Below are 20,838 nucleotides of genomic sequence, written 5' to 3' on the forward strand. Positions count from 1 at the left end.
ATATCTCTCACTTCAGAGAACTCTTAGAAGTTCAATACAGCTTAGAGATTTTCTCCAATCCCACCACACAGAGTGAAGTTGAGCAGAATAGTTGATGAACGAACATTGGCGCGGGCCCTGTGTTCATCATTGAATCACCTCTCAGTGATAAAGCGGGTTATTACATTGCCCCTATTGACTTTGCAGGCGGAATGATTGAAGGACTGAGATAGAGCAGGCAGCAGGGGAACCAATTAGACAAAATTGGACAAAAGGCCTCAATTGATGATATATTTGACTGACAGCGCTTACCCCTGCATGGAATAGTGTAGTTAAGGGTGTGAGTGTGCATGTGGTTAGAGTGTTTGTGAGGCTGTATGTCCAGATTTGGAGTCCTTGGGATAACTATGTATCTGCATAGGCTATGCTCTAAGTGTGAGTGCTTGCCTTTTTTTTTTTTTTGGATTCATGCCTGTTCAGATATGCAATTTTCCTGAAGAGATGCTGTGAAAGTAATCACGTGAGATTTATTGCGCCATCCCGACAAATGGAGAGAGACAGTCTACAACTCTTCAGAAACCACCCTCCCTCATTTATTATTCAGCAGCGAGCTCAATGTTGCAGCTGACATGAAGACTTCTAGCCTGACTTGAATGCTCTTTGCTTGGAAAAGAGATTGACGTGCGTCTCGTCTGCCTGAGGAAATCCAAAAGAAGCGCAATGCACGTACTGAGGGAAAACATCTAAAACAATCTCCATGAAAGTCCAGCCAATTCTAAAGTTGGTTAGTATTCTGCAGGTTTAAGAGCTGGCTCCAAAATGAGGTGCAGAGGCTTTGTTCTGAGAATGAGAGGCACTGACAGGACACTCTACAGTTGCTGCTTGTTTTGCTCACTTTGTGTCAGTCTTCACTTCTATCCACAGGTGTGTGTGTGTGTGATGGTGTTTGTATTACGTGTGTTTATCCTGCACCATTGAGACAGATGCTGGCAGATACAAAAGCCCTAATCTGGCTGCATGTTTAGCGTCACCTCTCATTTAAAGGGCCCCCACTCAAACATTCAACACCATCAGTCTAACCCGCATTTAGCTAACCTTCAAGGTTCTTCAGCTGCAGCGGTTTTAAAAAGACAAGGACTTTGAAGGGATAGGTCAGACATTTCAATCTGTAGCACTGGAATCGGTGAATTTGTTCTCTTAGCCATAGCTCATAATAATTACTCTTAATGTGGAGCAAGCAAACTATCGTATGACGAGGTTGAGGTTTGGTTGTTTTGTGGTGAGTTTACTATTCACTTGGTCTTTTAATATTTGGCTGGTGTTACCAAAATATGGATTTCATTGTGATCTTTGTCTTACAATTATTGTAAATGTAGAAATGATTTTCATATGATCTGCTGTGTTACCAGTTGTTCGTGTGGATATACCGCAGAAAAAGATAATAAAACTGAGCGTCATCTGAGCTTGCAGCCTATATACCCTCGACTATTTGTTTTAACTTGAACACTTAAACTTGCCTCTTATTTTAATAACTTCAGACCACACAGAGGAACATAGTAATGTCAAGCACGTTCATGAGATTTCTGAAACCAAACTTCTCAAACTATGCTGACTGGAAGCCTGTCCTTGGCTCTGTGATAAGCCACTGCCTCAGTTATGTCTTTGTAACGTTTAGCTTTGTTTTCATACGGCACTGTTGCAGAGGTACGGTCTGCGTATCTTCACATGTAGCGGCAGATGATGTTATTGGCCGTGCCGTACAACCCATGTCATCCAGAGGGTGTGAACGACAAAGATGGTAGAATAAGTTTAGTGATAATAAGTAATAAGCGCTTGGTGGTTACGGTCGTCTGGCGTAATTGGCGTGGGACTGAGTTTGTTGTTGATATCGCAATACATAATGTTACTGTATTATCGGCCAGCCTTAGGCCTATAGACATAAAATACATCAATCAATCAGTGGTCAGTCTGACGATGTCAGGCATGGTATCAGCTCAGCTCGCTTGGAACCTCGCCAGAGTAGGTACTAAAAAAAGCACCGGGTACAAGCTACTATCACTAATGGAAATGCAAAAATAACCGTACCGTGTCGAGGCGAGCCGTTCCGCACTAGTGGAAAAAGGGCTATAGTCTTCTTGTTTGAGGACAACCCGCAAGTAAGACTATATTGAATAGCTGAATGGAAGTCTATAGTAGAACTATCTTACTCACTTGATTTACGATGTATTCTCGAGGAGTTAGTTGTTTCAATCACTAGTTTTACGTTTTTCCACAGTAGCACATGCTGTCAGTTTCTTTTTAAAATGATGTCCTCATAAAGATGCAAACAGACAATAAACCACGCAACCACATATTCGTTGTTTGACATCAACGTGGCCAAATTGCAAATCTCTTTCTCCTGTTGCCAAGTGGATTTGTACAGGGATTACAATGCCAGTGAACTTTGCGGTTCTAGGAGCAGCCGTGGTACAATGGCAACATCAATTCTGAACTATTCCTTTAAGACAATGTGGTACCTTGTATATGTAAGTGCTCATAAAAATGGTTCTGCGCTCCGTTTTAGACATAATTTATGAGTATGCATGTGGGTGTTTGTGTGCGTCTGTGGTTTACCCTTAGGATTTATTGACTGTGAGAAACAACTACTCACTGTATAATGATATGAGAGTGTCTGTGCGCTGTGTGTTAATGTGTAGATGTGTAGATGTGTGCGCAGCCTGGTGTGTGCTTCGGGGACAAATTTTTTAAAAGCATACAAGTTGACGGGGGATGTCTGTTTAATTGGGGGTGGGGGTGGGTTGGCCCCAATTCAATTTAACTACATTTAACACAACCTGAAGCTGTTTGTGTCCTTACTGAAGTACGGAGAAAGTTAAGTGAGTGCCGTGGAAATGTATGAATATTAATAAAGTCTCCTTAGAATTATGATTTATTCATGTGTGTGTGTGTGTGTGCTCAGTGCCATCACGCTGGACAACACACTGGTCATCTTGTCGACGGTGACCCCGGATGCAGGACGTTACTACGCCCAGGCGGTCAATGACAAGAACGGGGAGAACAAAACCAGCCTGCCCATCACAGTCACAGTGGAGGGTAAGTACACATGACAACACGCACACACACACACTGGGGTGCACTCGGTGAAGCACAGGGCTCACCAGCGGATTGTTTGTGTCAGATTGTGTTGCAGATTAAAACGTATGTGTAATAAAAGGCTACGAATCCTTATATTAGGTTTATGCTCAACGTATCAGCACACATGGAAAAACAGAAAAAGGAATAGGAAATGGACCTCTGCCATAAATATTTTGCACAAGTATGATACAAAATATTTGAAAACCAACACAGTCTTGTTGTGGAAAACTTAAAAAGGCCTTTATTAGTGCAATTAAAACATGGACAAATTTTAGACAGACAGGAAGTGACATCATACTCATATAACAACAATGAATTTAGAGAGAAAGAGCATTACTCACATAATGATGGATACACCATAATACATACTACCATATATATATACATATTGTATATATATATTGTATTGTATTGTATTTGTGTCTTGCTTGGAACAAATAAATAAATGACAGATGAAAGATGAATATACATATATATATGTATATATATATTAGTTCTGTCAAACGTTAACGCATCAACGGCGTCAACATTAACATGACACGTTTCCATGACGACTTACCGAAAAAAGACACGTGTGACGTCATGTTTACGTGACTCTGGATTGTTAACATGAGTCTGTAAAGTAACGCTAACCTTTAATAACAGAGGCACACATACGCAGCATACAGGTACGCTGGTTATTTGTAGCGCTGCTCTTTTCCTTTAATAAACAGACCGCTCCAGTTCGACTGTAGGCACGCTAACAGCGCTAAAAGGAGCTACTTAATGCAGCTAACGGAGCTAGCTGGTAAACGGTGCCTGGATTCCGGTGTCGCGGCGCGTAAACATGAAGTCATACGTGTCTATTTCCGGTTAGTCGTCATGGAAACGTGTCATGCGTTAACGTGCGTTAACCTTTTGCACAGCACTAATATATATATATATATATATATATATATATATATACATGTGTGTGTGTGTGTGCTTTTCTAATAAAGATTTTGGGATTGCCTTGGTTTTCAAATCTTTCACCTCAGCAATTCATGCAACAGGTCAGGGTCAGCTATAGACAATGGAAAACAGATATAGCGCCCTCCACTGGCCTGCCCTGTCCTATCCTATCACTCCCCCCTCCCTCCTATCTCCTCCCTCTCTGTCATACCCATTATCCACAACAATTGTCCTCTTGTTCTGCAGTGCCCCTCTAACCTCTGGCTCTAGCAGTGAGTTACAGTTATAAGGTGTGTGCGTTTTAGGTTGTAGGTTGGCGCTCCTGCAGCAGCTCTACGCCTGGCCGTATGTACTGTATGCACAGCCCCATAAAGTGGAAGCTGAGTTTAATTGTGCCTCACAAAAAGCAGATTTATGAAAATGACACTGACAAACAGAGAACGATTAAACGCGTGCGCACCCACACAAGCATGCGCGGATTAGAAGGTCAACGTCTCTCATGAGCAGACCTCGTTCACAACCTAAAGATTGGCATCGCTCATGGGCGTCCTGTCAAAACATTTGGGTTTAGCCGAAAGCTGATGCTTCCTCGTCCTGCCACCCACTACCACCACTTTCCAACAAAACCAAATTGTTCCACCTGCTGTTGCTTACTTTCATGTGGAAAAGTCAGTATTTGTGCAGTAAAACCAAGTATTAGAATGCATTTTACAACTAACTGGCTCTGAGGCTAATATTGACTGTGTAATACCACTTTATACCACATATTATAAATCATTTCGCAAAAGAGATCCCTTATGATTTGTATTATTTATCTGGTGGGGGGTTTTTTTCTTAACCTGTTCATTTTGGAGCCGCTCAGCTTTAATATCCCAGCTTTTCCCGCTCGCTCCGGCATCTGCCCATCATATCGTTAATACTCTGTTTGTAATTCAGTGCTCAGAACGCATGACGCGGCAGTCTGTGGGGACCAGATACCGAATATCACTGAATCTGACCTTGTGGATCACAAAAGTGCATTCTGCATCTGAAAGTCAATAAGGTTTTTTACAGCTGCATTTGTTCATTTTAGCAATTCTGTGGAGACGAGGCGGGGGGAAAATATGCGGCAGCAGGAGCTTCTTGTTCCAGAGGGAGCATAGAAATGAGAGAAAGTTAAATCTAATAGTAAAAAGGAAACGGACATTGGGTAAAAATAAGTGTGCACTTTTCGCCCTTCTATTCCTCACACTGTGAAACACTCGGGTAGACTTTGGTCTTTGGACACAGACAGGTGTGAGCAGCGCTGGTGATATTCACAGGGTGAATTTGTGATGCAGGTCACCGCGCTGTTTACCTTCCCCTTTTAATTAGGAGATTACACACTTGAGGTATTCTCTACAATGAGAGTTTATGAACTGCAATACATGAATTAGTGTCTGCCCAAGAACCCATCATGTCCTCTGAAAAATAAAAAAACTAGTTAATTGACACAAGTCAAATGGATTTTTTTTCTTTTGCAGGTTATTTGCTTGTTTATTTCACACAAACCTGTAAAACATTCGGTGAACACGATGATGCCTCAAAAATTGCGTTAATGAAACAACTGACGACTTCACTTTTTTGTCATCTCATGCTCTTCTTGGTGGAAAATGGACATTTGTGATATTTTAATTCTTCCCTTTCTCTGTAAATGCACCTTTTGATCACTTAAATTAAACTTTCAAACTTCCTACACAATCTCCCTCACTAGCTTTTAGCCAATAACTTCAAAGTGATTGCTCTGCTTAAATCCTCTGGACTTCAGCAAATCGTTGCAGCCTGTTTAATGTTGTCTTTGTTACATTTGTGGAGTCTTCTCATGACTTAAAAGTGAGCTGTTCAATGTGGATTGACTCATCTCGGCTAATTAATAATTGTGTCAATAATGCTCCCGAGATGGTATTGCAGTTGTTGCAAGTTGTGAGTTTTACTTGTGTTTTATTTCCCTTCATTTGAGATAAGTCTCTCTCGCATTCATATTTTTTTTGGTATTTTTTTTCTCCGTTTTATTTGGCACAAATCCAATCCCATCAATATGTGTATTATTACCTTGGTATCTCCACTTGACTTCGGTTCACAATGCTTTATATGTTTCCCAGAGGACCATTCAAGGCAAGCAATGGAACAAGCAATAGTGCACCATGATACAGTTTATCGTGGAATAGTGAAGACTAAAAATACTGACAAATCTAAAAATACAAACCCATTCAGGAAATACAAAAAAAAAGAATACAGATGTTTCACTTCGGAAAATGCCTACTGGAGGATAGATTTAGTTGAAGTACAAGTGCATTCATCAAGATAAATTGACCATCTCTTGTATTTTTTTATTGTTGACCAGTCTGATTGTCTCTAAATTAAACTTCAAACACAGCAGATGGAAGTCGTTATAGAGCACATGGGTTCTGGTCATTAATAATCATCTGTTTGGAACAAGAAACCTTTGTGTTTGACCTTGTTTTGTTTGATTTGTGCTTGAAGCTACTCTTGTCTTTGTAGCAAGAAGACCCAGGTTCGCGACCCGGTCAGAACAAGTCTGTATGGAGTCTGCATGTTCTCCACGTATGTGCACCCAGTTCAAAAAAATGCAGATTTGGGGATTAGACTCTAAATTGACTTTAGGGTTAGGGATTTCCTAACTCATCTTCTACTGCTTTGTCCTCCACATGAGGGTCGCTGGTGCCAATCTCAGCTGACATAGGGCCATAGGCGGGGTACACCCTGGACAGTGTGCCAGTCCATCACAGAGACAAACAACCAGTCATGGTCACACCTACGGTCAATTTAGAGTGACCAATTCACCTAATCCTCAAATCTGCATGTTTTTGGACTGTGGGAGAAAGCCGGAGAACCCAGAGAAAACCCACGCACACATGGGGAGAACATGCAAACTCCATGCAGTCTCTTACCCGGGTCATTTGCTGCAAAGGCGAGAGCGCTAACCAGCAACACCAAACATGTTGCCCGATCTAGGAATCTTGATTTACTAAAAAAATCTAAGTAATTGTGAAGCCATATCCACCGCTTAACCTCTCATATTGTAGACAGAATGTACACTAATGGATCCAATTTCAAGAACGTTGAAAAAGAAAAAAAAAAAACGTTGACAAGTTATTGAGTAAAGCAAAAGTGCGTTTGCACAAATGTGATGAAACATCATGGGACGCGCGGTGATTGAATGAAGTAATCAAAAGTACAGCAGAGGCAAACGGCAATAACGCGACGTTCATGCAGGGTTCGTGGAAAAACGCTTTCTCATTACGCTGCTGAGATTCCACCAAACTGTCGGATGATTTGTAAAGGGCACGATTAACAATGAGGTGGCACAACGTGACAATAGTGATGATAAAAACGAGATTAGGGGCACTGTTAACCTGCTCTATCAAAGGGGCAACCCACAAATGAACACACAGATATGCAATATACGCAATTACACATATAAGGGCGCAGGCACACAGTCATACTCTGGGGAGGTGGGGAAAAATGAGATCAGATTCAGAGAGAGATCACTGATTGAGGGCAGGGAATCGATGGTTGGCTGGAGGCTCCGTGAAACCAGTGAGTGATGGGGCTACATTTATTCGCCTTTTCTGTTTGTCTCAATTATGCCACATAATGGCTTCTAACACCTGGGTTAAAACGCTACTGAGGAAATGCTGTATGCTTTAGGACCACGGTCTAAAGTAAAGACGGGGGGGGGTGTTAATAGCTGGGTTATTGCGTGTCGGCTACCTGCAGGTGAAAGTGACAGATTGACAGGCTCTGTGCGACGCCAGTCATGTTCAGTTCAGCCGCGTCAGGCAGATCCACAGGCTCAGTCTGAGGTCTGCATGTCGTTAATTGATTTTTTCATCTACCTCCATTTGCTTCCACGCGTGATAGATGTTGGAGGACCCGTGGACCCCATCGCCCCCGCGATCATCATCCCCCCCAAGAACACCAGCGTCACAGTGGGGCGAAATGAAGCCGTCATGGAATGTGTCGCCAATGCAAGGTACATTTATATATTTTCATTCAGTCATTGATACAGAGGAGAGAGAGAAACCCTAATACAGGCGTCCACACAGTGTCACTACACCCCCGCCTCCTCTCACCTACAGATGTGATATTTTTGTGATGTAAATGAGTCTTGAAATCCTTTGTTTGAACATGATAGGACAATGTTTTGCACATCTTTCATTTTGTACCTCTTCTCCATTCTTCCCTTTGATTCAAGGCTTTCACTCTGTTCTCACACAATCCCAGCCCTGAATTCTGACTATTATCTCCAATTCAAAGACTTAATCAGAATGACAGATGTATCCCATTGCTCCCTCAATGCTTTTTTAACCTTGAAACAGAATAGGAATCTGTATTAAAAACCACGCTTCCCTGTCTCTTGCACTCTTTTTTCCCTCTTTTCAACTTTCAGACCCCTCGTCAAAATGAGCATTACGTGGAGGAAAGACGGGGTTGTGGTCAGCAGAGGGATCCGAGATTTTGGCCGCCGGTTGGTAATCAGTATGCCAGCAGTCAGCGATAGCGGCTACTACGAGTGCGAGGCGTCGCTCCGCAGTAGCAGCATCCCTTCCATCACTGCTGGGGCCTTCTTGCATGTTCTTGGTAAATAAAACTCACACAGAGACAAATCTAAATTATAAATAATCCCAATGCTCCATCAGCACGCCTTCCCTATATAGAGAGAGCATTTATCATGTTATACTGTGGTAATTGAGTTGATGTTGTTATCTATAGTGGTGCAAATGCGCATTCACCGGAGGGGGAAAAAAAAAAGATGACGTGAGTTGTTTTTAAAGGCATTAATGAACCACTATCTTTGTCTTTCAAACAGAGTTTCCTCTGTTTGTCAAAGAGCCACCGAGTCACATCAGTGCAGAAATGGAAAAGGTGGTGGATATCCCCTGTCAGGCTCGAGGTTAGTGATGGTTGTTTTGTTTTCTTTGCTGTGAGCTACTGCATGTTTGAAAGTGCAAGAAAGCATTAAGGAATAAAAAGAGGGTCTCAATGACAAGGGCGGGGGGGAATAAATCGTGTCTCCCTCCTCCCCCTTTTGCAGGCACACCACCGCCAGACATAGTGTGGTATAAAGATGCAGTGCCCATCAGTCCGGTGAGGATCCCCAGGTACAGGGTGTTGGTGGGAGGCAGTCTACAGATCAACGGTCTCCTGCCAGACGACACCGGGATGTTTCAGTGCTTTGCCCGCAATCTTGCAGGAGAGATCCAGACGAACACCTACCTCGCTGTTACCAGTATGTCACCCTTGAACATTGTTCAAAGCTTGCATGTCTGCCGCTTTACTTTTCTCATCTTCCCCGCTTTCTTCCCTCTTTTTTTATTCTTGTATCTGCTGCTCCTCTGTTCTCATTTTTAATCCTCTTTTCTCCCCCCCGCCACCCCTCCATCTCTCTCTGACTTGCCTCCTACACCCTTCTATCTGTGTATCTCTTTGCAGTGACAGATTTGTCACCTTGGATGCTTGAGACATTATTGACTATTTATGAATCAGTGAATGTGCAGGAGAGGCAGAGATAGACGGAGGCCCCTTGTCAGGGATGCCTCACAATTGCCACCGAAAATGAGACCTGACATCCGCCAGTTTTGTCAAAACTATTAAGCTCTCAGCTGCCATCTGCTTTATTATTCGAGAGAAGGCTGTTTATGTCTCTCATTATCACCTCTCTCACTCTCTCTCTCTCCCTGTGTGTGTGTGTCTGACCCCTCCCCTCTCAGGTATCGCTCCAAATATCACCACCGGTCCTTCTGACTCCGCCGTGATTGACAGCATGTCAGTCATCCTGCACTGCGAGACGTCAGGAGCTCCACGGCCGGCCATCACCTGGCAGAAAGGTGTGTGACGTTCTGTGGGGGAGTGGTTCATTATTCTCCATTTGGATTCTTTACTAGCACTACCAATCAAGCCCCACCCCCCCTCCCCCCAGTTTGTTTTCCCCTGACATTTCTCCAATACCTTCAATCTAGCCATCAATCACTTCTCCCTTCGATGCAGGTGAACGTGTCTTGGCCAGTGGCTCAGTGCAGATGCCCAGGTTCACGCTGCTTGAGTCGGGCAGCCTGCTCATCAGTCCCTCTCACTTGTCCGACGCTGGTACGTACACGTGCATGGCCAGTAACTCCAGAGGCATCGATGAGGCTTCGTCCGATCTAGTGGTCTGGGGTAAGTGTAACAGAAGCGGGGGGCATTGATTTACTCACTGTGTTTATTTTTGCACCTCATCTAGCACCACCGAGCTAAAACACACCGTCCAGGATGACTATTTACCCACAGGCCACTTAGGTACAAGGAACACAAGTGGCACCTGTTGTTGTCCTGTAGCCAATTTGCTTTCAGGTTTGACGTGCTGTTTCGCTCCTTCAATGAGACATTTTCACCCAGCGATCTGCTGCTCACTTGATATTTTTCTCATTTTCGGGTGATTCGCTGTAAACCCCAGGGCTTGTTGAAAGATTGCGTCAAAAGCCCGGAGATCAGCACTTTCTGAAATACTCAGACCAGCGCCTGTCTGCCATGCCAAAAATAATTTAAATCACCTTTCTTCCCTATTCTGACACTTACTTTGAGCTTCACCATGTCATCTTGAACATATAATGTATACATGCCTGAATGCAGTTGAGTTGCTGCCATGTGATTGGCTGATTGGCCTTAACAAGCAGTTGAACAGGTGTGCCTCATAATGTGGCTGGTGAGTGCATAGTCAAATGAGTCACTAAGTGTATTTATTCATTTTTTTTCCCATTAACTCTCGCGTCCAGCTCTCGAGAGCCTCGCGGCACACAACAAGATTCTGCCTCTTTCAGAGAGACATTCATTAAAAGACGAGAGAGACCAAGTCAAGCATTTTCTCCTCCATTGCACAACGGCGGAATAACAAATTCTGTTTGTGTTTCGCAGCACGAACGCGCATCACCAAACCACCGCAAGACCAAAGTGTCATCAAAGGAACCAAGGCTGTTATGACCTGTGGTGTGACCAATGATCCCAGTGTCACTGTTAGGTAATGGTGATAAATCTATATGATTTTTTTTTTTTTTTTATGTGTTTGTTTTTTTGTCTTCTTTTGTTTTGTTATGATTCATTTTATATCACATTTTAGTAGTGATATAAAGCAGCAATAATTCTGCAGAAATCACAAAATAGACTGTTTTTTATTTTCCTTTTTGTTCATAAAAATGAGCCGAGTGAACTTTGAACTGTGACATTATTTCCAAATTCCACATATTCAATTTGATTTTAACATTTTGAGTTATTTTTGCTCAGGTGTGCTTATATTGTTGGTGAATGAAATGAAAATGAAATTGTCTTAAAGGAGACCTATTGTGCAAAATCAACTTTTGAATCATTGTCATACTTATATTTGGGACATTGCGGTCCTCCTCAGTCTAAGTACAGGAGATAAAACCCGCGATATTGACTTCTGCGACCTTGCTACATCACAATGAGACATTGCTGGACTTGTTGTTTCGGAGAACTCTGCTTTTTCCCTAAAAAACGCGAGAGTGCAGTCGAAGGCAATAGTATCCGGAAGAGCGGAAGTCTGCAAAGTGTTCTTTTCTTGGCTGCACAGTGCAGCACGGAGTTCTACACAAACTTCCAGCCTCAGAGGATTTACGTGTCCAGTGGATACATTTTATATATGACGCAATGTGCCGGATAGAGTCGGTAAAAGATCGCTTTTTCAAATGCTAACCGCTGTTAGCTCCCGGAGCCTCAGTGACACTGACGTAGTTTTCTGTGTCTCATTTGCATTTAAAGAGACAGGCACTGAAAACCGAGCTTTTTGAACAGGGCTGTTTCGTCAGGGTGACTAAAGCATGTCACACACATGTTTATTAGGACACCAGGGAACTACTTTAACTTGTAGAAATAGGGTCCTTTAAACACATGCAATTGTAAAATGTGAGGGACCTTGTTGTGTTTATGCCGTCACATTCTCCCATGGCAAAAAGTTTGACGCTTTTCTGAGTCAGACTGACGAATGAGGCCATCACTTTTCCTCGCTTCTCAGTCAGTCTTGAGCGTGATAGAGTGTGCGCACATGCATCTGTCTTAGAGGGACTGGAATTATGTCTATGGAGCCCAGTGATTAGAGTGCCTGTCACCTGTGGGCCCATCGCATTGATCAGATCGCGGGGTAAACAGATGAATATGTAAACAGCATAATAACTTCAGACAGCGCCTTTAATTAAACACAACACAGTGGAGATTAGCTGGAGAGCTCGAAAAAGTGGCAATTAATCACAGCCACAGTGTGTGCATGCATACTGTATGTGCATGTGCATGTGTATGTGTATGTGTATGTGGAGGTTTGTGACAGGGAGAGAAATGCACTGAGGAGAGGTTCCTTACTGTGTGTGTGTGTGTGACAGTGAGAAACAGTTTTCAGATTCCAAACCATCAGCCTCAGATGCCTTTTCATCCATGTCAGCACCTTCTATTATTTTGGTCCATGAACCTGACACAAAGCAAAAAAAAAAAAACGATTTACTGACGCAACACCAGGAGATACAGTGTGCGTTTGTGTGTGTGTGTCCATGTTAACACTCACACGTACACACCTCTACTGTAGGCATGTTTGGGAGAAGAGCGGCTCGGTGATTGACGTGAACACGTCGCCTCGCCTGCGGCTCGATCCCGACGGGACGCTGCACATCTCCCAGACGTGGTCGGGTGACATCGGAACATACACCTGCAGGGTGACATCGGTCGGCGGCAACGACTCCCACAGCGCCCACCTCAGAGTCAGGTCTGCTTATTTTCCTCATGTCTCCCCCTGTCTTATCTGTATTTTTTTTCTCTTATTTACATCTGACCAGGGAGGACATGATGGATGGGTGTTTTCTTCACTGTTGTGGTTTATCACTTTTCTCCTTTTTACGATCTATCAAACCCCTCCAATATTTACAATGCAGGGCTCTCTCAGTGTGGCTGTTTAACTCGGTTATTTGCTGCCTCTCTTGTCTGATTGTATTTGCCTTTATCACTTTTTTTCCTCCCTCCTCCGCTCACTCACATACATTTCAATGCAGGCAACTGCCCCATGCGCCCGAAAACCCAATAGCGGTTCTGAGCACCACAGAGAAGAGGGCCATCAACCTCACGTGGGCCCCGGCCTTCGACGGAAACAGCCCCCTCATCCGCTACATCCTAGAAGTCTCGGAAAACAGTGAGTGTTTTCGTGTTCAGCACTGACAAAGCAGCGCTGTTACTGTCGATGCAAAATATTCAAAATGGATGCATTTCATTGTCATTTTCAAGGAAATGTTGTGACTTTGCTGCCATTCCCCTTGAAGCGCTCATTTGCTCCCCTCTGCTATTAAGTCACATTTTTTGGCAGCTCTTATCTCTGCAGTGGCTAAAACTTAATTGCCTCACCTTCCTCATGAATGATCAGGGGAGCCGAATTGTGTTGATGTCCAATACTCCTCGCTATCTTCCTCTCATTTGATAAAATCAAAGAAATGTGAACGCTCACCCGTGGAGAGTGAATTGTCAGCCATTTCTCAAAGAAGCTCACGCTAACAGAGAAGATGACAGATCATTAAGAGGAAAATGAACAGAGAATGCAGATGGGATCTGTTTTTTTTTTTGTTGGGGTAATTGAATTTCAATCTGATATTTAGAGAGGGAGTACACAAAATAAATGACCTGTTCTTTTTAGTGGCTGCAATATTATTACAGAAAATGGTGTGCAATAATAGTTGGAAAGAATCATTTACAAAGTGATTTGTATCAAGAAAAATGTTAAGGCTCTTACAAGGTCATTTACCATGCGCTCACTGTTGCTCACAGCTTTCTGTGTGTTTTCTCAGATGCTCCGTGGACGGTGCTGCTCGCTAACATTGAGCCCGAGTCCACAGGAGTCACTGTTGGTGGCCTCATCCCGGCGCGCTCGTATCAGTTCCGCCTGTGCGCTGTCAACGATGTGGGCAGGGGCCAGTTCAGCAAAGAGACTGACCGGTGGGTACTGATGCACGACATCAGGGCGTCTCAACTCCTGGTCCTGGGGAGCCACTGTCCTGCATGTTTTTAGGTGTTTCCCTGCTCCAACACAGCTGATTCTAATAAATGGATCATTATCAGGCTTCAGTAGAAATAACTGATGAGCTTGACCATTTGAATCAGGTGTGAAACGTCTAAAACATGCAGGACAGTGGCTCCCCAGGACCAGGATTGAGAAACCCTGCACTACATCTACTGAATACTAAAATGCAAGTCAGGCTCTGTTTTCATAATATGTACACTGGCCACACATAACTTTGTGGACCTTCAAAACCCTAGAACAACCTGTTCCACCCTGCTCTGAGAAAAAAAAAAAATTATTAATGATTATTTCCGATGAAGTCCATCCACATTTTGGCCGTCACTCCTCTCACAGTGCAGGAGACGAGCCAGTTTTTTCGGGACAGGCGTTTTCAAGATAAAACTGCGAATGAGCTGAAATTGCACTTTGTGAAGACTTGATTTGTGTGCTGACCCGGCGCCGTCTCTTACCCTCACATTAACTGTCTCTGCTGAACTTCATGACTGAACTACAGAGAGGCTTTTGAAAGAGGCAGAGGAAGGGAATTCTCTTGACTGCGAGATGAAAAGGTCATAATCGTTCCTGGCTCATCACAGCCACGTGAACCCTTTTTCGCCATCAAACCCAGCCCCGTTTTCTGCTTTTTTAAATATATTTTTTTTGGACACCAGCAACGAGAAACTCCCCCGCAAAATGAAAGCTGTCGCTACCGACCGTGCACCTTTTGAACCGCACACTCATCCGCAGACCTGAGTTTCTGTGTGAATGTGCCCAGACAAGTGTACACCACAGGAGGGTGACTGAGTGTCAGTGAGAGTACAGGGCTTCTCTGAGGCATCTCTCCGGCACACCTCTTTGATCCTAAACACTCAGCTTTATCTCCTCCAGAGCAGTGCTCTGCTGCACTGGGAAGAAATCAAGATGTCATCTTAAATTGACTTAAGGGAAAAGTCTGCCTCAATCTCTCTTTCTTGTTCTTTTATATCTTTCTCTCGCTCACACTGTCTCTCTATTGTGCTGCTGCTCCATTTTTTACCAATGCCTCTTTGATCCTTGTTATGCCACTGCAAGATGTCTCTCCGTGGACAGTGTTATAGAGTATGTTTTGGACAAAGACGCAGCCCCAACTTTTCTGTATGGTGGAGGAAAAAAAAAAAAAAAGTGGAGTTAACTATGATTCGATGTCGATGATGTAATGTGATAGAAATATGCGAAAGTCACGATAATTAATGCATAGCTTCACACTTTGTCTCTTTTATCATCGCACTCTCCCTTTCACTTCCTTCGCCTGCGCTTAGACTAACTCTCCCCGAAGAGCCTCCCAGTGCCCCCCCTCAAACAGTGCTCGCGAGTGGACGCACCAACCAGTCCATCATTATCCAATGGCAGCCACCCCCGGAGAGCCATCAGAATGGTCCACTCCAGGGCTACATTGTCAGGTAAGAAGACCATGACAAACTGCCTCATTTCTTTGCAATGGGTAGGTGCCTGTCTATTCAAATGTGATAATAACTGTTATGTCAGCTCCTTTTCTTGTTTCTCCATTTCGCTTCATTCTCACTCACCGCTGCAATGGAATAATTGGTGTCAATTAAATGCCTTCCTCTCTCCTCCCTATTCATCTGTTGTCACCTCTCTTTTTGTAACTGCTCACCTCTCGTTGCTTCCCCCTCTTCTTTTTTTTTTAATTATTGAGGGACTATGTGTTTAAATATATTTGTATTGTCTGTGCGATTTTAGTGTGTGTGTGTGTGTGTGTGAGTCCCAATTCTTCTATCTGTCAATTACTCCCTGTGTTGCCAGGTACTGCCTGTCTGGGCTTCCAGTGGATTGCCAGATGAAAAACATCACCAACCCAGACCAGACCAGTCTGCTCCTGGAGGACCTCATCATCTGGACCAACTATGAGATTGAGGTAGCGGCCTATAATGGAGCTGGCAGAGGCACGTACAGTCACAAAGTCACTGAATGGACCCTGCAAGGAGGTGAGGAGCTAATTGGGTTTCCCTAAATACTATTTATTACCCGCAGCCTCATCGCGATGGATCTGTCGATATTAAAGCTGCACTTTAAAACCTGTGAATGACATTAAGAGCCGTATATATATATAGTGCTCCATTTTGCATGCATAGCTTATCTTGAAAGGGTGATTCACACAGATTGCTAAGACAACAGCAGAGGTCCACAGCCATATAAGTGCTATTTACCTTCCAGCACGGCTCATTTTTTCCTATGCGGTTTAATCTTTCATTAAATGCCACAGTACTCAAGAGCAAATAATGTGCAGACATTGAGCCAATAGCTTCACCACCTTTCTTTTGTTTTCCTTTCTTTTACTGTTTTAATTCCCTGATCTGAATCATGTCACTTATTTTTGTCTCCTCGTTTTTTCCCCTGACGACAACACACTTCAAGCCTTGAGACATCGGCAGCTTCTCTGTGCACACATTTAACTGCTTCGGCACATGAATCACCAGGTGATGATGTGTGTCTGACTTGTGACATATCTTGTTGCTGGAGCAAGCTGCCTTTGCTCATGCTGAGTAATATAATTAGAAGACATATTGTGAACTTTACACAGTGTCACAGCGACGCATTTCCGTCTAGATTTCCACACCTTATGTTCTCCCATTTTCCATCGTCTCCTCTAAATCTTCAGAGGATGTGACTGCGCCATCTGGGTTACGATCAAATTCTGAGTTATGACAACAAGGGATTGTATTAGTCTGTCTAGGAAAGCCACATTTACATGAAATCAATGCACTTTTGTTACACACCACCCATTTAAAAGCTTTATTGCCTAAATAGGCTATAACTAATGCATCAGCATTTTAAAAGGTTAATCAATTTTTTTTATTGGAGGAGGATTGGATCATTTTCTCTTCCCTGGCTTTCCTAAACAAAGGTCAGTTCATAGATTACAGTTTTAAAAATGCTGCAGCTTCACTTTTACAACAAAAAAAGGACATCTCCTGGTTTAGCTGTAGTGTGCTCGCTACCATTTCCTTTAACTTGTATCTAAAGCTTTGTAAGGCTTAACACACTCACATATCTCAGAATCCCCGTCATGTTGAATCCAGCTCACGAACAGAGATCCTCTACACCAGACTCACTACATATTCTCAAGAGCACTTGTAAGAAAAGTGAGTGTTTCCTCCTGCACTTTTGAACTCCCTGTGCCGATGCAGTCATTAAGAGAGGCGGGTATTTTGTCTGTCAATTGGTTACAAGTGTAAGTTCATTTATACGTTTAATTATATCTATATATATATATATATTTGTCTTTTTGTCAGTCTAAAATGCTTTTTTGTTATTCTGTTTCTGTCAGTTTCATTCGGTTGAATAATTACAAAATACTTTAGCAGTGGATTCCGTCTTGCATGCATATAAATATTAAAATCTTCAGCATACTGCCGCTATCTTTGATGCCTGATTGATCAACAAAGTGACAAATGATTGAGTCCAAATTAGAGACTGCCGCATCTGCAAGTAAACTAACCATTTATTATAATCGCATTGAAGAAGAAGAACTGCAAATATTTTTTTTTCTTTTGCATTCAATCAGCAAAACTTCCTGCAAAAAAAACCTGCAAGGAATGGCAAACATCACCATTTTACCTCCGTCTGGCTTCCCTTGCAAAAAATAATTATTATTTCATCACCCCAGTCACACTCAGTGAAAAGTGGCAGTGAACACGGCATTTGTGTTGTTAAGCTCAGCTCTCATTAATTAGACGTCTCCATCACTCACACCATTAAAGGCACGAGAGCGATCCATGATTGGAATTTAAATACGTTCAAACAGGATCAAGGACGACGCAGGTTTTTTGGGAGACCAAACCCCGGCCAATCAGCGTCATTATTGTGTGACTCCCTGACTGTTTTCCGGCGTTACATCAGAATGGCACTGCTCACTTCAAACAAACTGCTGCAGGCAGCACCTGGAAACCGCCTGAGGCAACTGCTCTCACACCCTGTTTGATTGGCATATTCTTCCCTCCACAAATGAGCTAAAAGAAAAAAAAAAAGCTGCTTTAGCCTGGTTCTCACACTCTAAATGAGGCTGTGTGAATTGAATTTTTTTTTTCTTTTTCTTTCCCATCTCATCACTAGTTGTCTTTCAGTCCCCCACCCTTCTCTGACTGACTGTCCTCCCTCCACCACCCCCCTCTCTCTAACTTTCTCATATCTTTGTCCTTGCTCTGGATCAGTGCCCACTGTGCCACCAGGAAATGTACAAGCCGAGCCTGTCAACTCCACCACAGTGCGTTTTACCTGGAGTGCTCCGAGCCCTCAGTTTATCAATGGAATCAACCAAGGATATAAGGTGAGCAGCAGCCCCCACCTGTCAACCAGTGCACTCTAGTGGTCAGAGGTAAAAGGGCAGTCTGTCATCAAAATGAAGTCACAAGTAGTTTTCATAAACTTGTAGAGTTTGTATGCCGAGAATGTGTGGAGAAGAGTAAGTTAATAAGTAAAACATTACAAAAATACTTTTTTTTTCAAACTGTGCTTTCTCACGTCATCTCCAGCTGTTGGCATGGGAACCCGGTCATGCTAATGAGGTCGCCATGGTTACGGTGCGCCCCAACTTCCAGGATAGCATTCATGTCGGCTACACCTCTGGCCTGAAAAAATTCACAGAGTACTACACGTCAGTGTTGTGCTTTACTACCCCAGGAGACGGGCCCCGCAGCTCGCATCAGCGGTTACGCACCCACGAGGATAGTGAGTTATTCTCTTCCAGGATATTGTGTGGTTGGTGCAGAAAAAAAACATGAGATAATTATGTGTCAGTCTGATCTTTTTGTTAATTATTGTCTTTTTTTTTTTAAAGCCCCTGGTCCTGTGGGACACCTCAGTTTCACTGACATCTTGGACACCTCGCTAAAAGTCAGCTGGAAGGAGCCACAGGAAAAAAACGGTTTACTCACAGGTATCTATTAAAGATGTAAATATGTGCACAGCGTTGTTGTCACAAGGCTGTTACTGTCAGTAAGTTTACATGACATTAACAAAAACCGAGTTATTGTGTTAGTCTGACGAAAACTGGACTGTTAGCATATTAATCCACACTTAGTCAGACTAACACAACCAGATAATGTGTTTGGATGTTGAGCTACAGCTGTACACCTTCATTCAGACCAGAGTTAGACTCAGTGATCTCAAAGTCAAATGCCCTTAAGGCTAATGAGCATCTAGTCTGGTCTGCTCACCACAGGTGGGTGATATGAGCTTAAAATTATAATCCAATTTTGTCAATATTTTTACAGAATTCACAGGAAAAAGTGTTTTGATATGGAATGATATAAAGTTCACAAAAAAGACATCATTTTGATGCAAAATGAATCTACAAATATCAGAAATAACTTTATATTAAAGGGGACATTATGCAAAATCAACTTTTTAATCATTTAAGTCCTTATATTTGGGACTCTCCTATCAGTCGGCAAAGTGTGAAAAAAGACGACTCACTTATGTTTTTGTGGTGCTCCTCAGTCTAAGTACAGGAGATAAAACATGCAATGTTGACTGCCGCGCTCATTAGGACGTCACAATGCTCTAAATTCCTGGAATTGTTGTCTCGCGGATCTCCGCTTTGTCCTTAAAACAGGAAGTCTGCGAAAAGTTCTATTCTTGGCTCCACAGTGCAGCACAGAGTTCTACACAAACTTCCAGCCTCAGAGGATTTATCTGTCCAGTGGATACATGTTATATATGACGACAATGTGTCTGCTAGAGCCTGCAAATGATCACTTTTCCAAATGCTAACTGCTGTTAGCTCCCAGTAGCCTCTGTGGCTGATGTTATTTCCTGGTTTCATTTTTTTTGTTTTAAAGACATACTACTAAACCGAGCGTTCTGAACAGCTCTGTTTTGGCAAGGTGATTGAACTGCATGTGGTTCATCCTTATGGTATTTTGACCAAAGCATGTCACAGACATTAGAAAACTTGGAGAAAAAGTCTACAATATGTCTTTAAGGGGCGGGCCGCATGAAATAAATTGAGTGGCGGCATTTGGCCCACGAGCCTCGAGTTTGAGACCTCTGCTCTCGTGAGTCTAGATTCCCCTCTCGTGCCTGTATACTACTTGAGCTGCATGTGTTTTTATACCCGTCGCTTGACGACACCATGTTGACTACTACGTTTGGGATTTGACTTTTCTTCCAGGCTATCGTATCTCCTGGGAGGAGTTCAACAGGACCAATACTCGAGTGACCCATTATTTGCCCAACCTGACTCAGGAGTATAAGGTGACAGGTCTTACCGCCCTCACCACCTACACCATCCAGGTAGCAGCCATGACCTCCAAGGGCCAGGGTCAGCTCTCTGCCTCCACCATCTCCTCCGGTGTTCCACCCGGTCAGTTGTCAAATGAGCATGAGAGCCATTTGACTTGAAGTTAAAAATTCGATTTAGCTTTAATTAGCGGAAATATCCGCTGACTATGTTAGATGGATTTTAAATTAGTCGTTTCACCTCCTGTGACTCAACAGATTTCTATTAAGTATTTCCAACAGCTGCAGTGCTTTTGGATGTCTTTTTAATTTGTCTTTTCTCTTCGACAGAGTTGCCCGGTCCTCCCACTAATTTAGCCATCTCCAACATTGGCCCTCGCTCCGTCACTTTGCAATTCAAACCCGGTTATGATGGCAAGACATCCATTTCCCGTTGGCAGGTTGAAGCTCAGGTTAGACGCTTTGCATCTACTTTAATATAATTAGAACGT

The 20,838-nt window shown here is 43.1% G+C and overlaps 1 protein-coding gene across 1 annotated transcript in view; it reads left to right on the forward strand.

The window, feature by feature from the left end:
- Positions 1–20,838, forward strand: part of LOC310932743 (protein sidekick-2-like) — a gene marked incomplete at its 3' end in the record, with an annotated part of 89,691 nt that overhangs the window by 49,305 nt on the left and 19,548 nt on the right. The window contains exons 5-22 of the mRNA XM_083896089.1: positions 2,939–3,072; positions 7,948–8,059; positions 8,477–8,667; positions 8,897–8,980; positions 9,122–9,316; positions 9,798–9,914; positions 10,075–10,242; positions 10,978–11,080; positions 12,653–12,829; positions 13,113–13,249; positions 13,896–14,043; positions 15,406–15,546; positions 15,911–16,092; positions 18,319–18,434; positions 18,640–18,835; positions 18,945–19,043; positions 20,280–20,471; positions 20,678–20,799. Coding sequence (XP_083752215.1) covers positions 2,939–3,072; positions 7,948–8,059; positions 8,477–8,667; positions 8,897–8,980; positions 9,122–9,316; positions 9,798–9,914; positions 10,075–10,242; positions 10,978–11,080; positions 12,653–12,829; positions 13,113–13,249; positions 13,896–14,043; positions 15,406–15,546; positions 15,911–16,092; positions 18,319–18,434; positions 18,640–18,835; positions 18,945–19,043; positions 20,280–20,471; positions 20,678–20,799 — 2,614 coding nt within the window. The remainder of the gene's footprint in view (positions 1–2,938; positions 3,073–7,947; positions 8,060–8,476; positions 8,668–8,896; positions 8,981–9,121; positions 9,317–9,797; positions 9,915–10,074; positions 10,243–10,977; positions 11,081–12,652; positions 12,830–13,112; positions 13,250–13,895; positions 14,044–15,405; positions 15,547–15,910; positions 16,093–18,318; positions 18,435–18,639; positions 18,836–18,944; positions 19,044–20,279; positions 20,472–20,677; positions 20,800–20,838) is intronic.

This window comes from Microchirus variegatus (assembly GCF_963457635.1).
Source record: "Microchirus variegatus genome assembly, chromosome: 10".
NCBI classification, from domain to species: Eukaryota; Metazoa; Chordata; class Actinopteri; order Pleuronectiformes; family Soleidae; genus Microchirus; species Microchirus variegatus.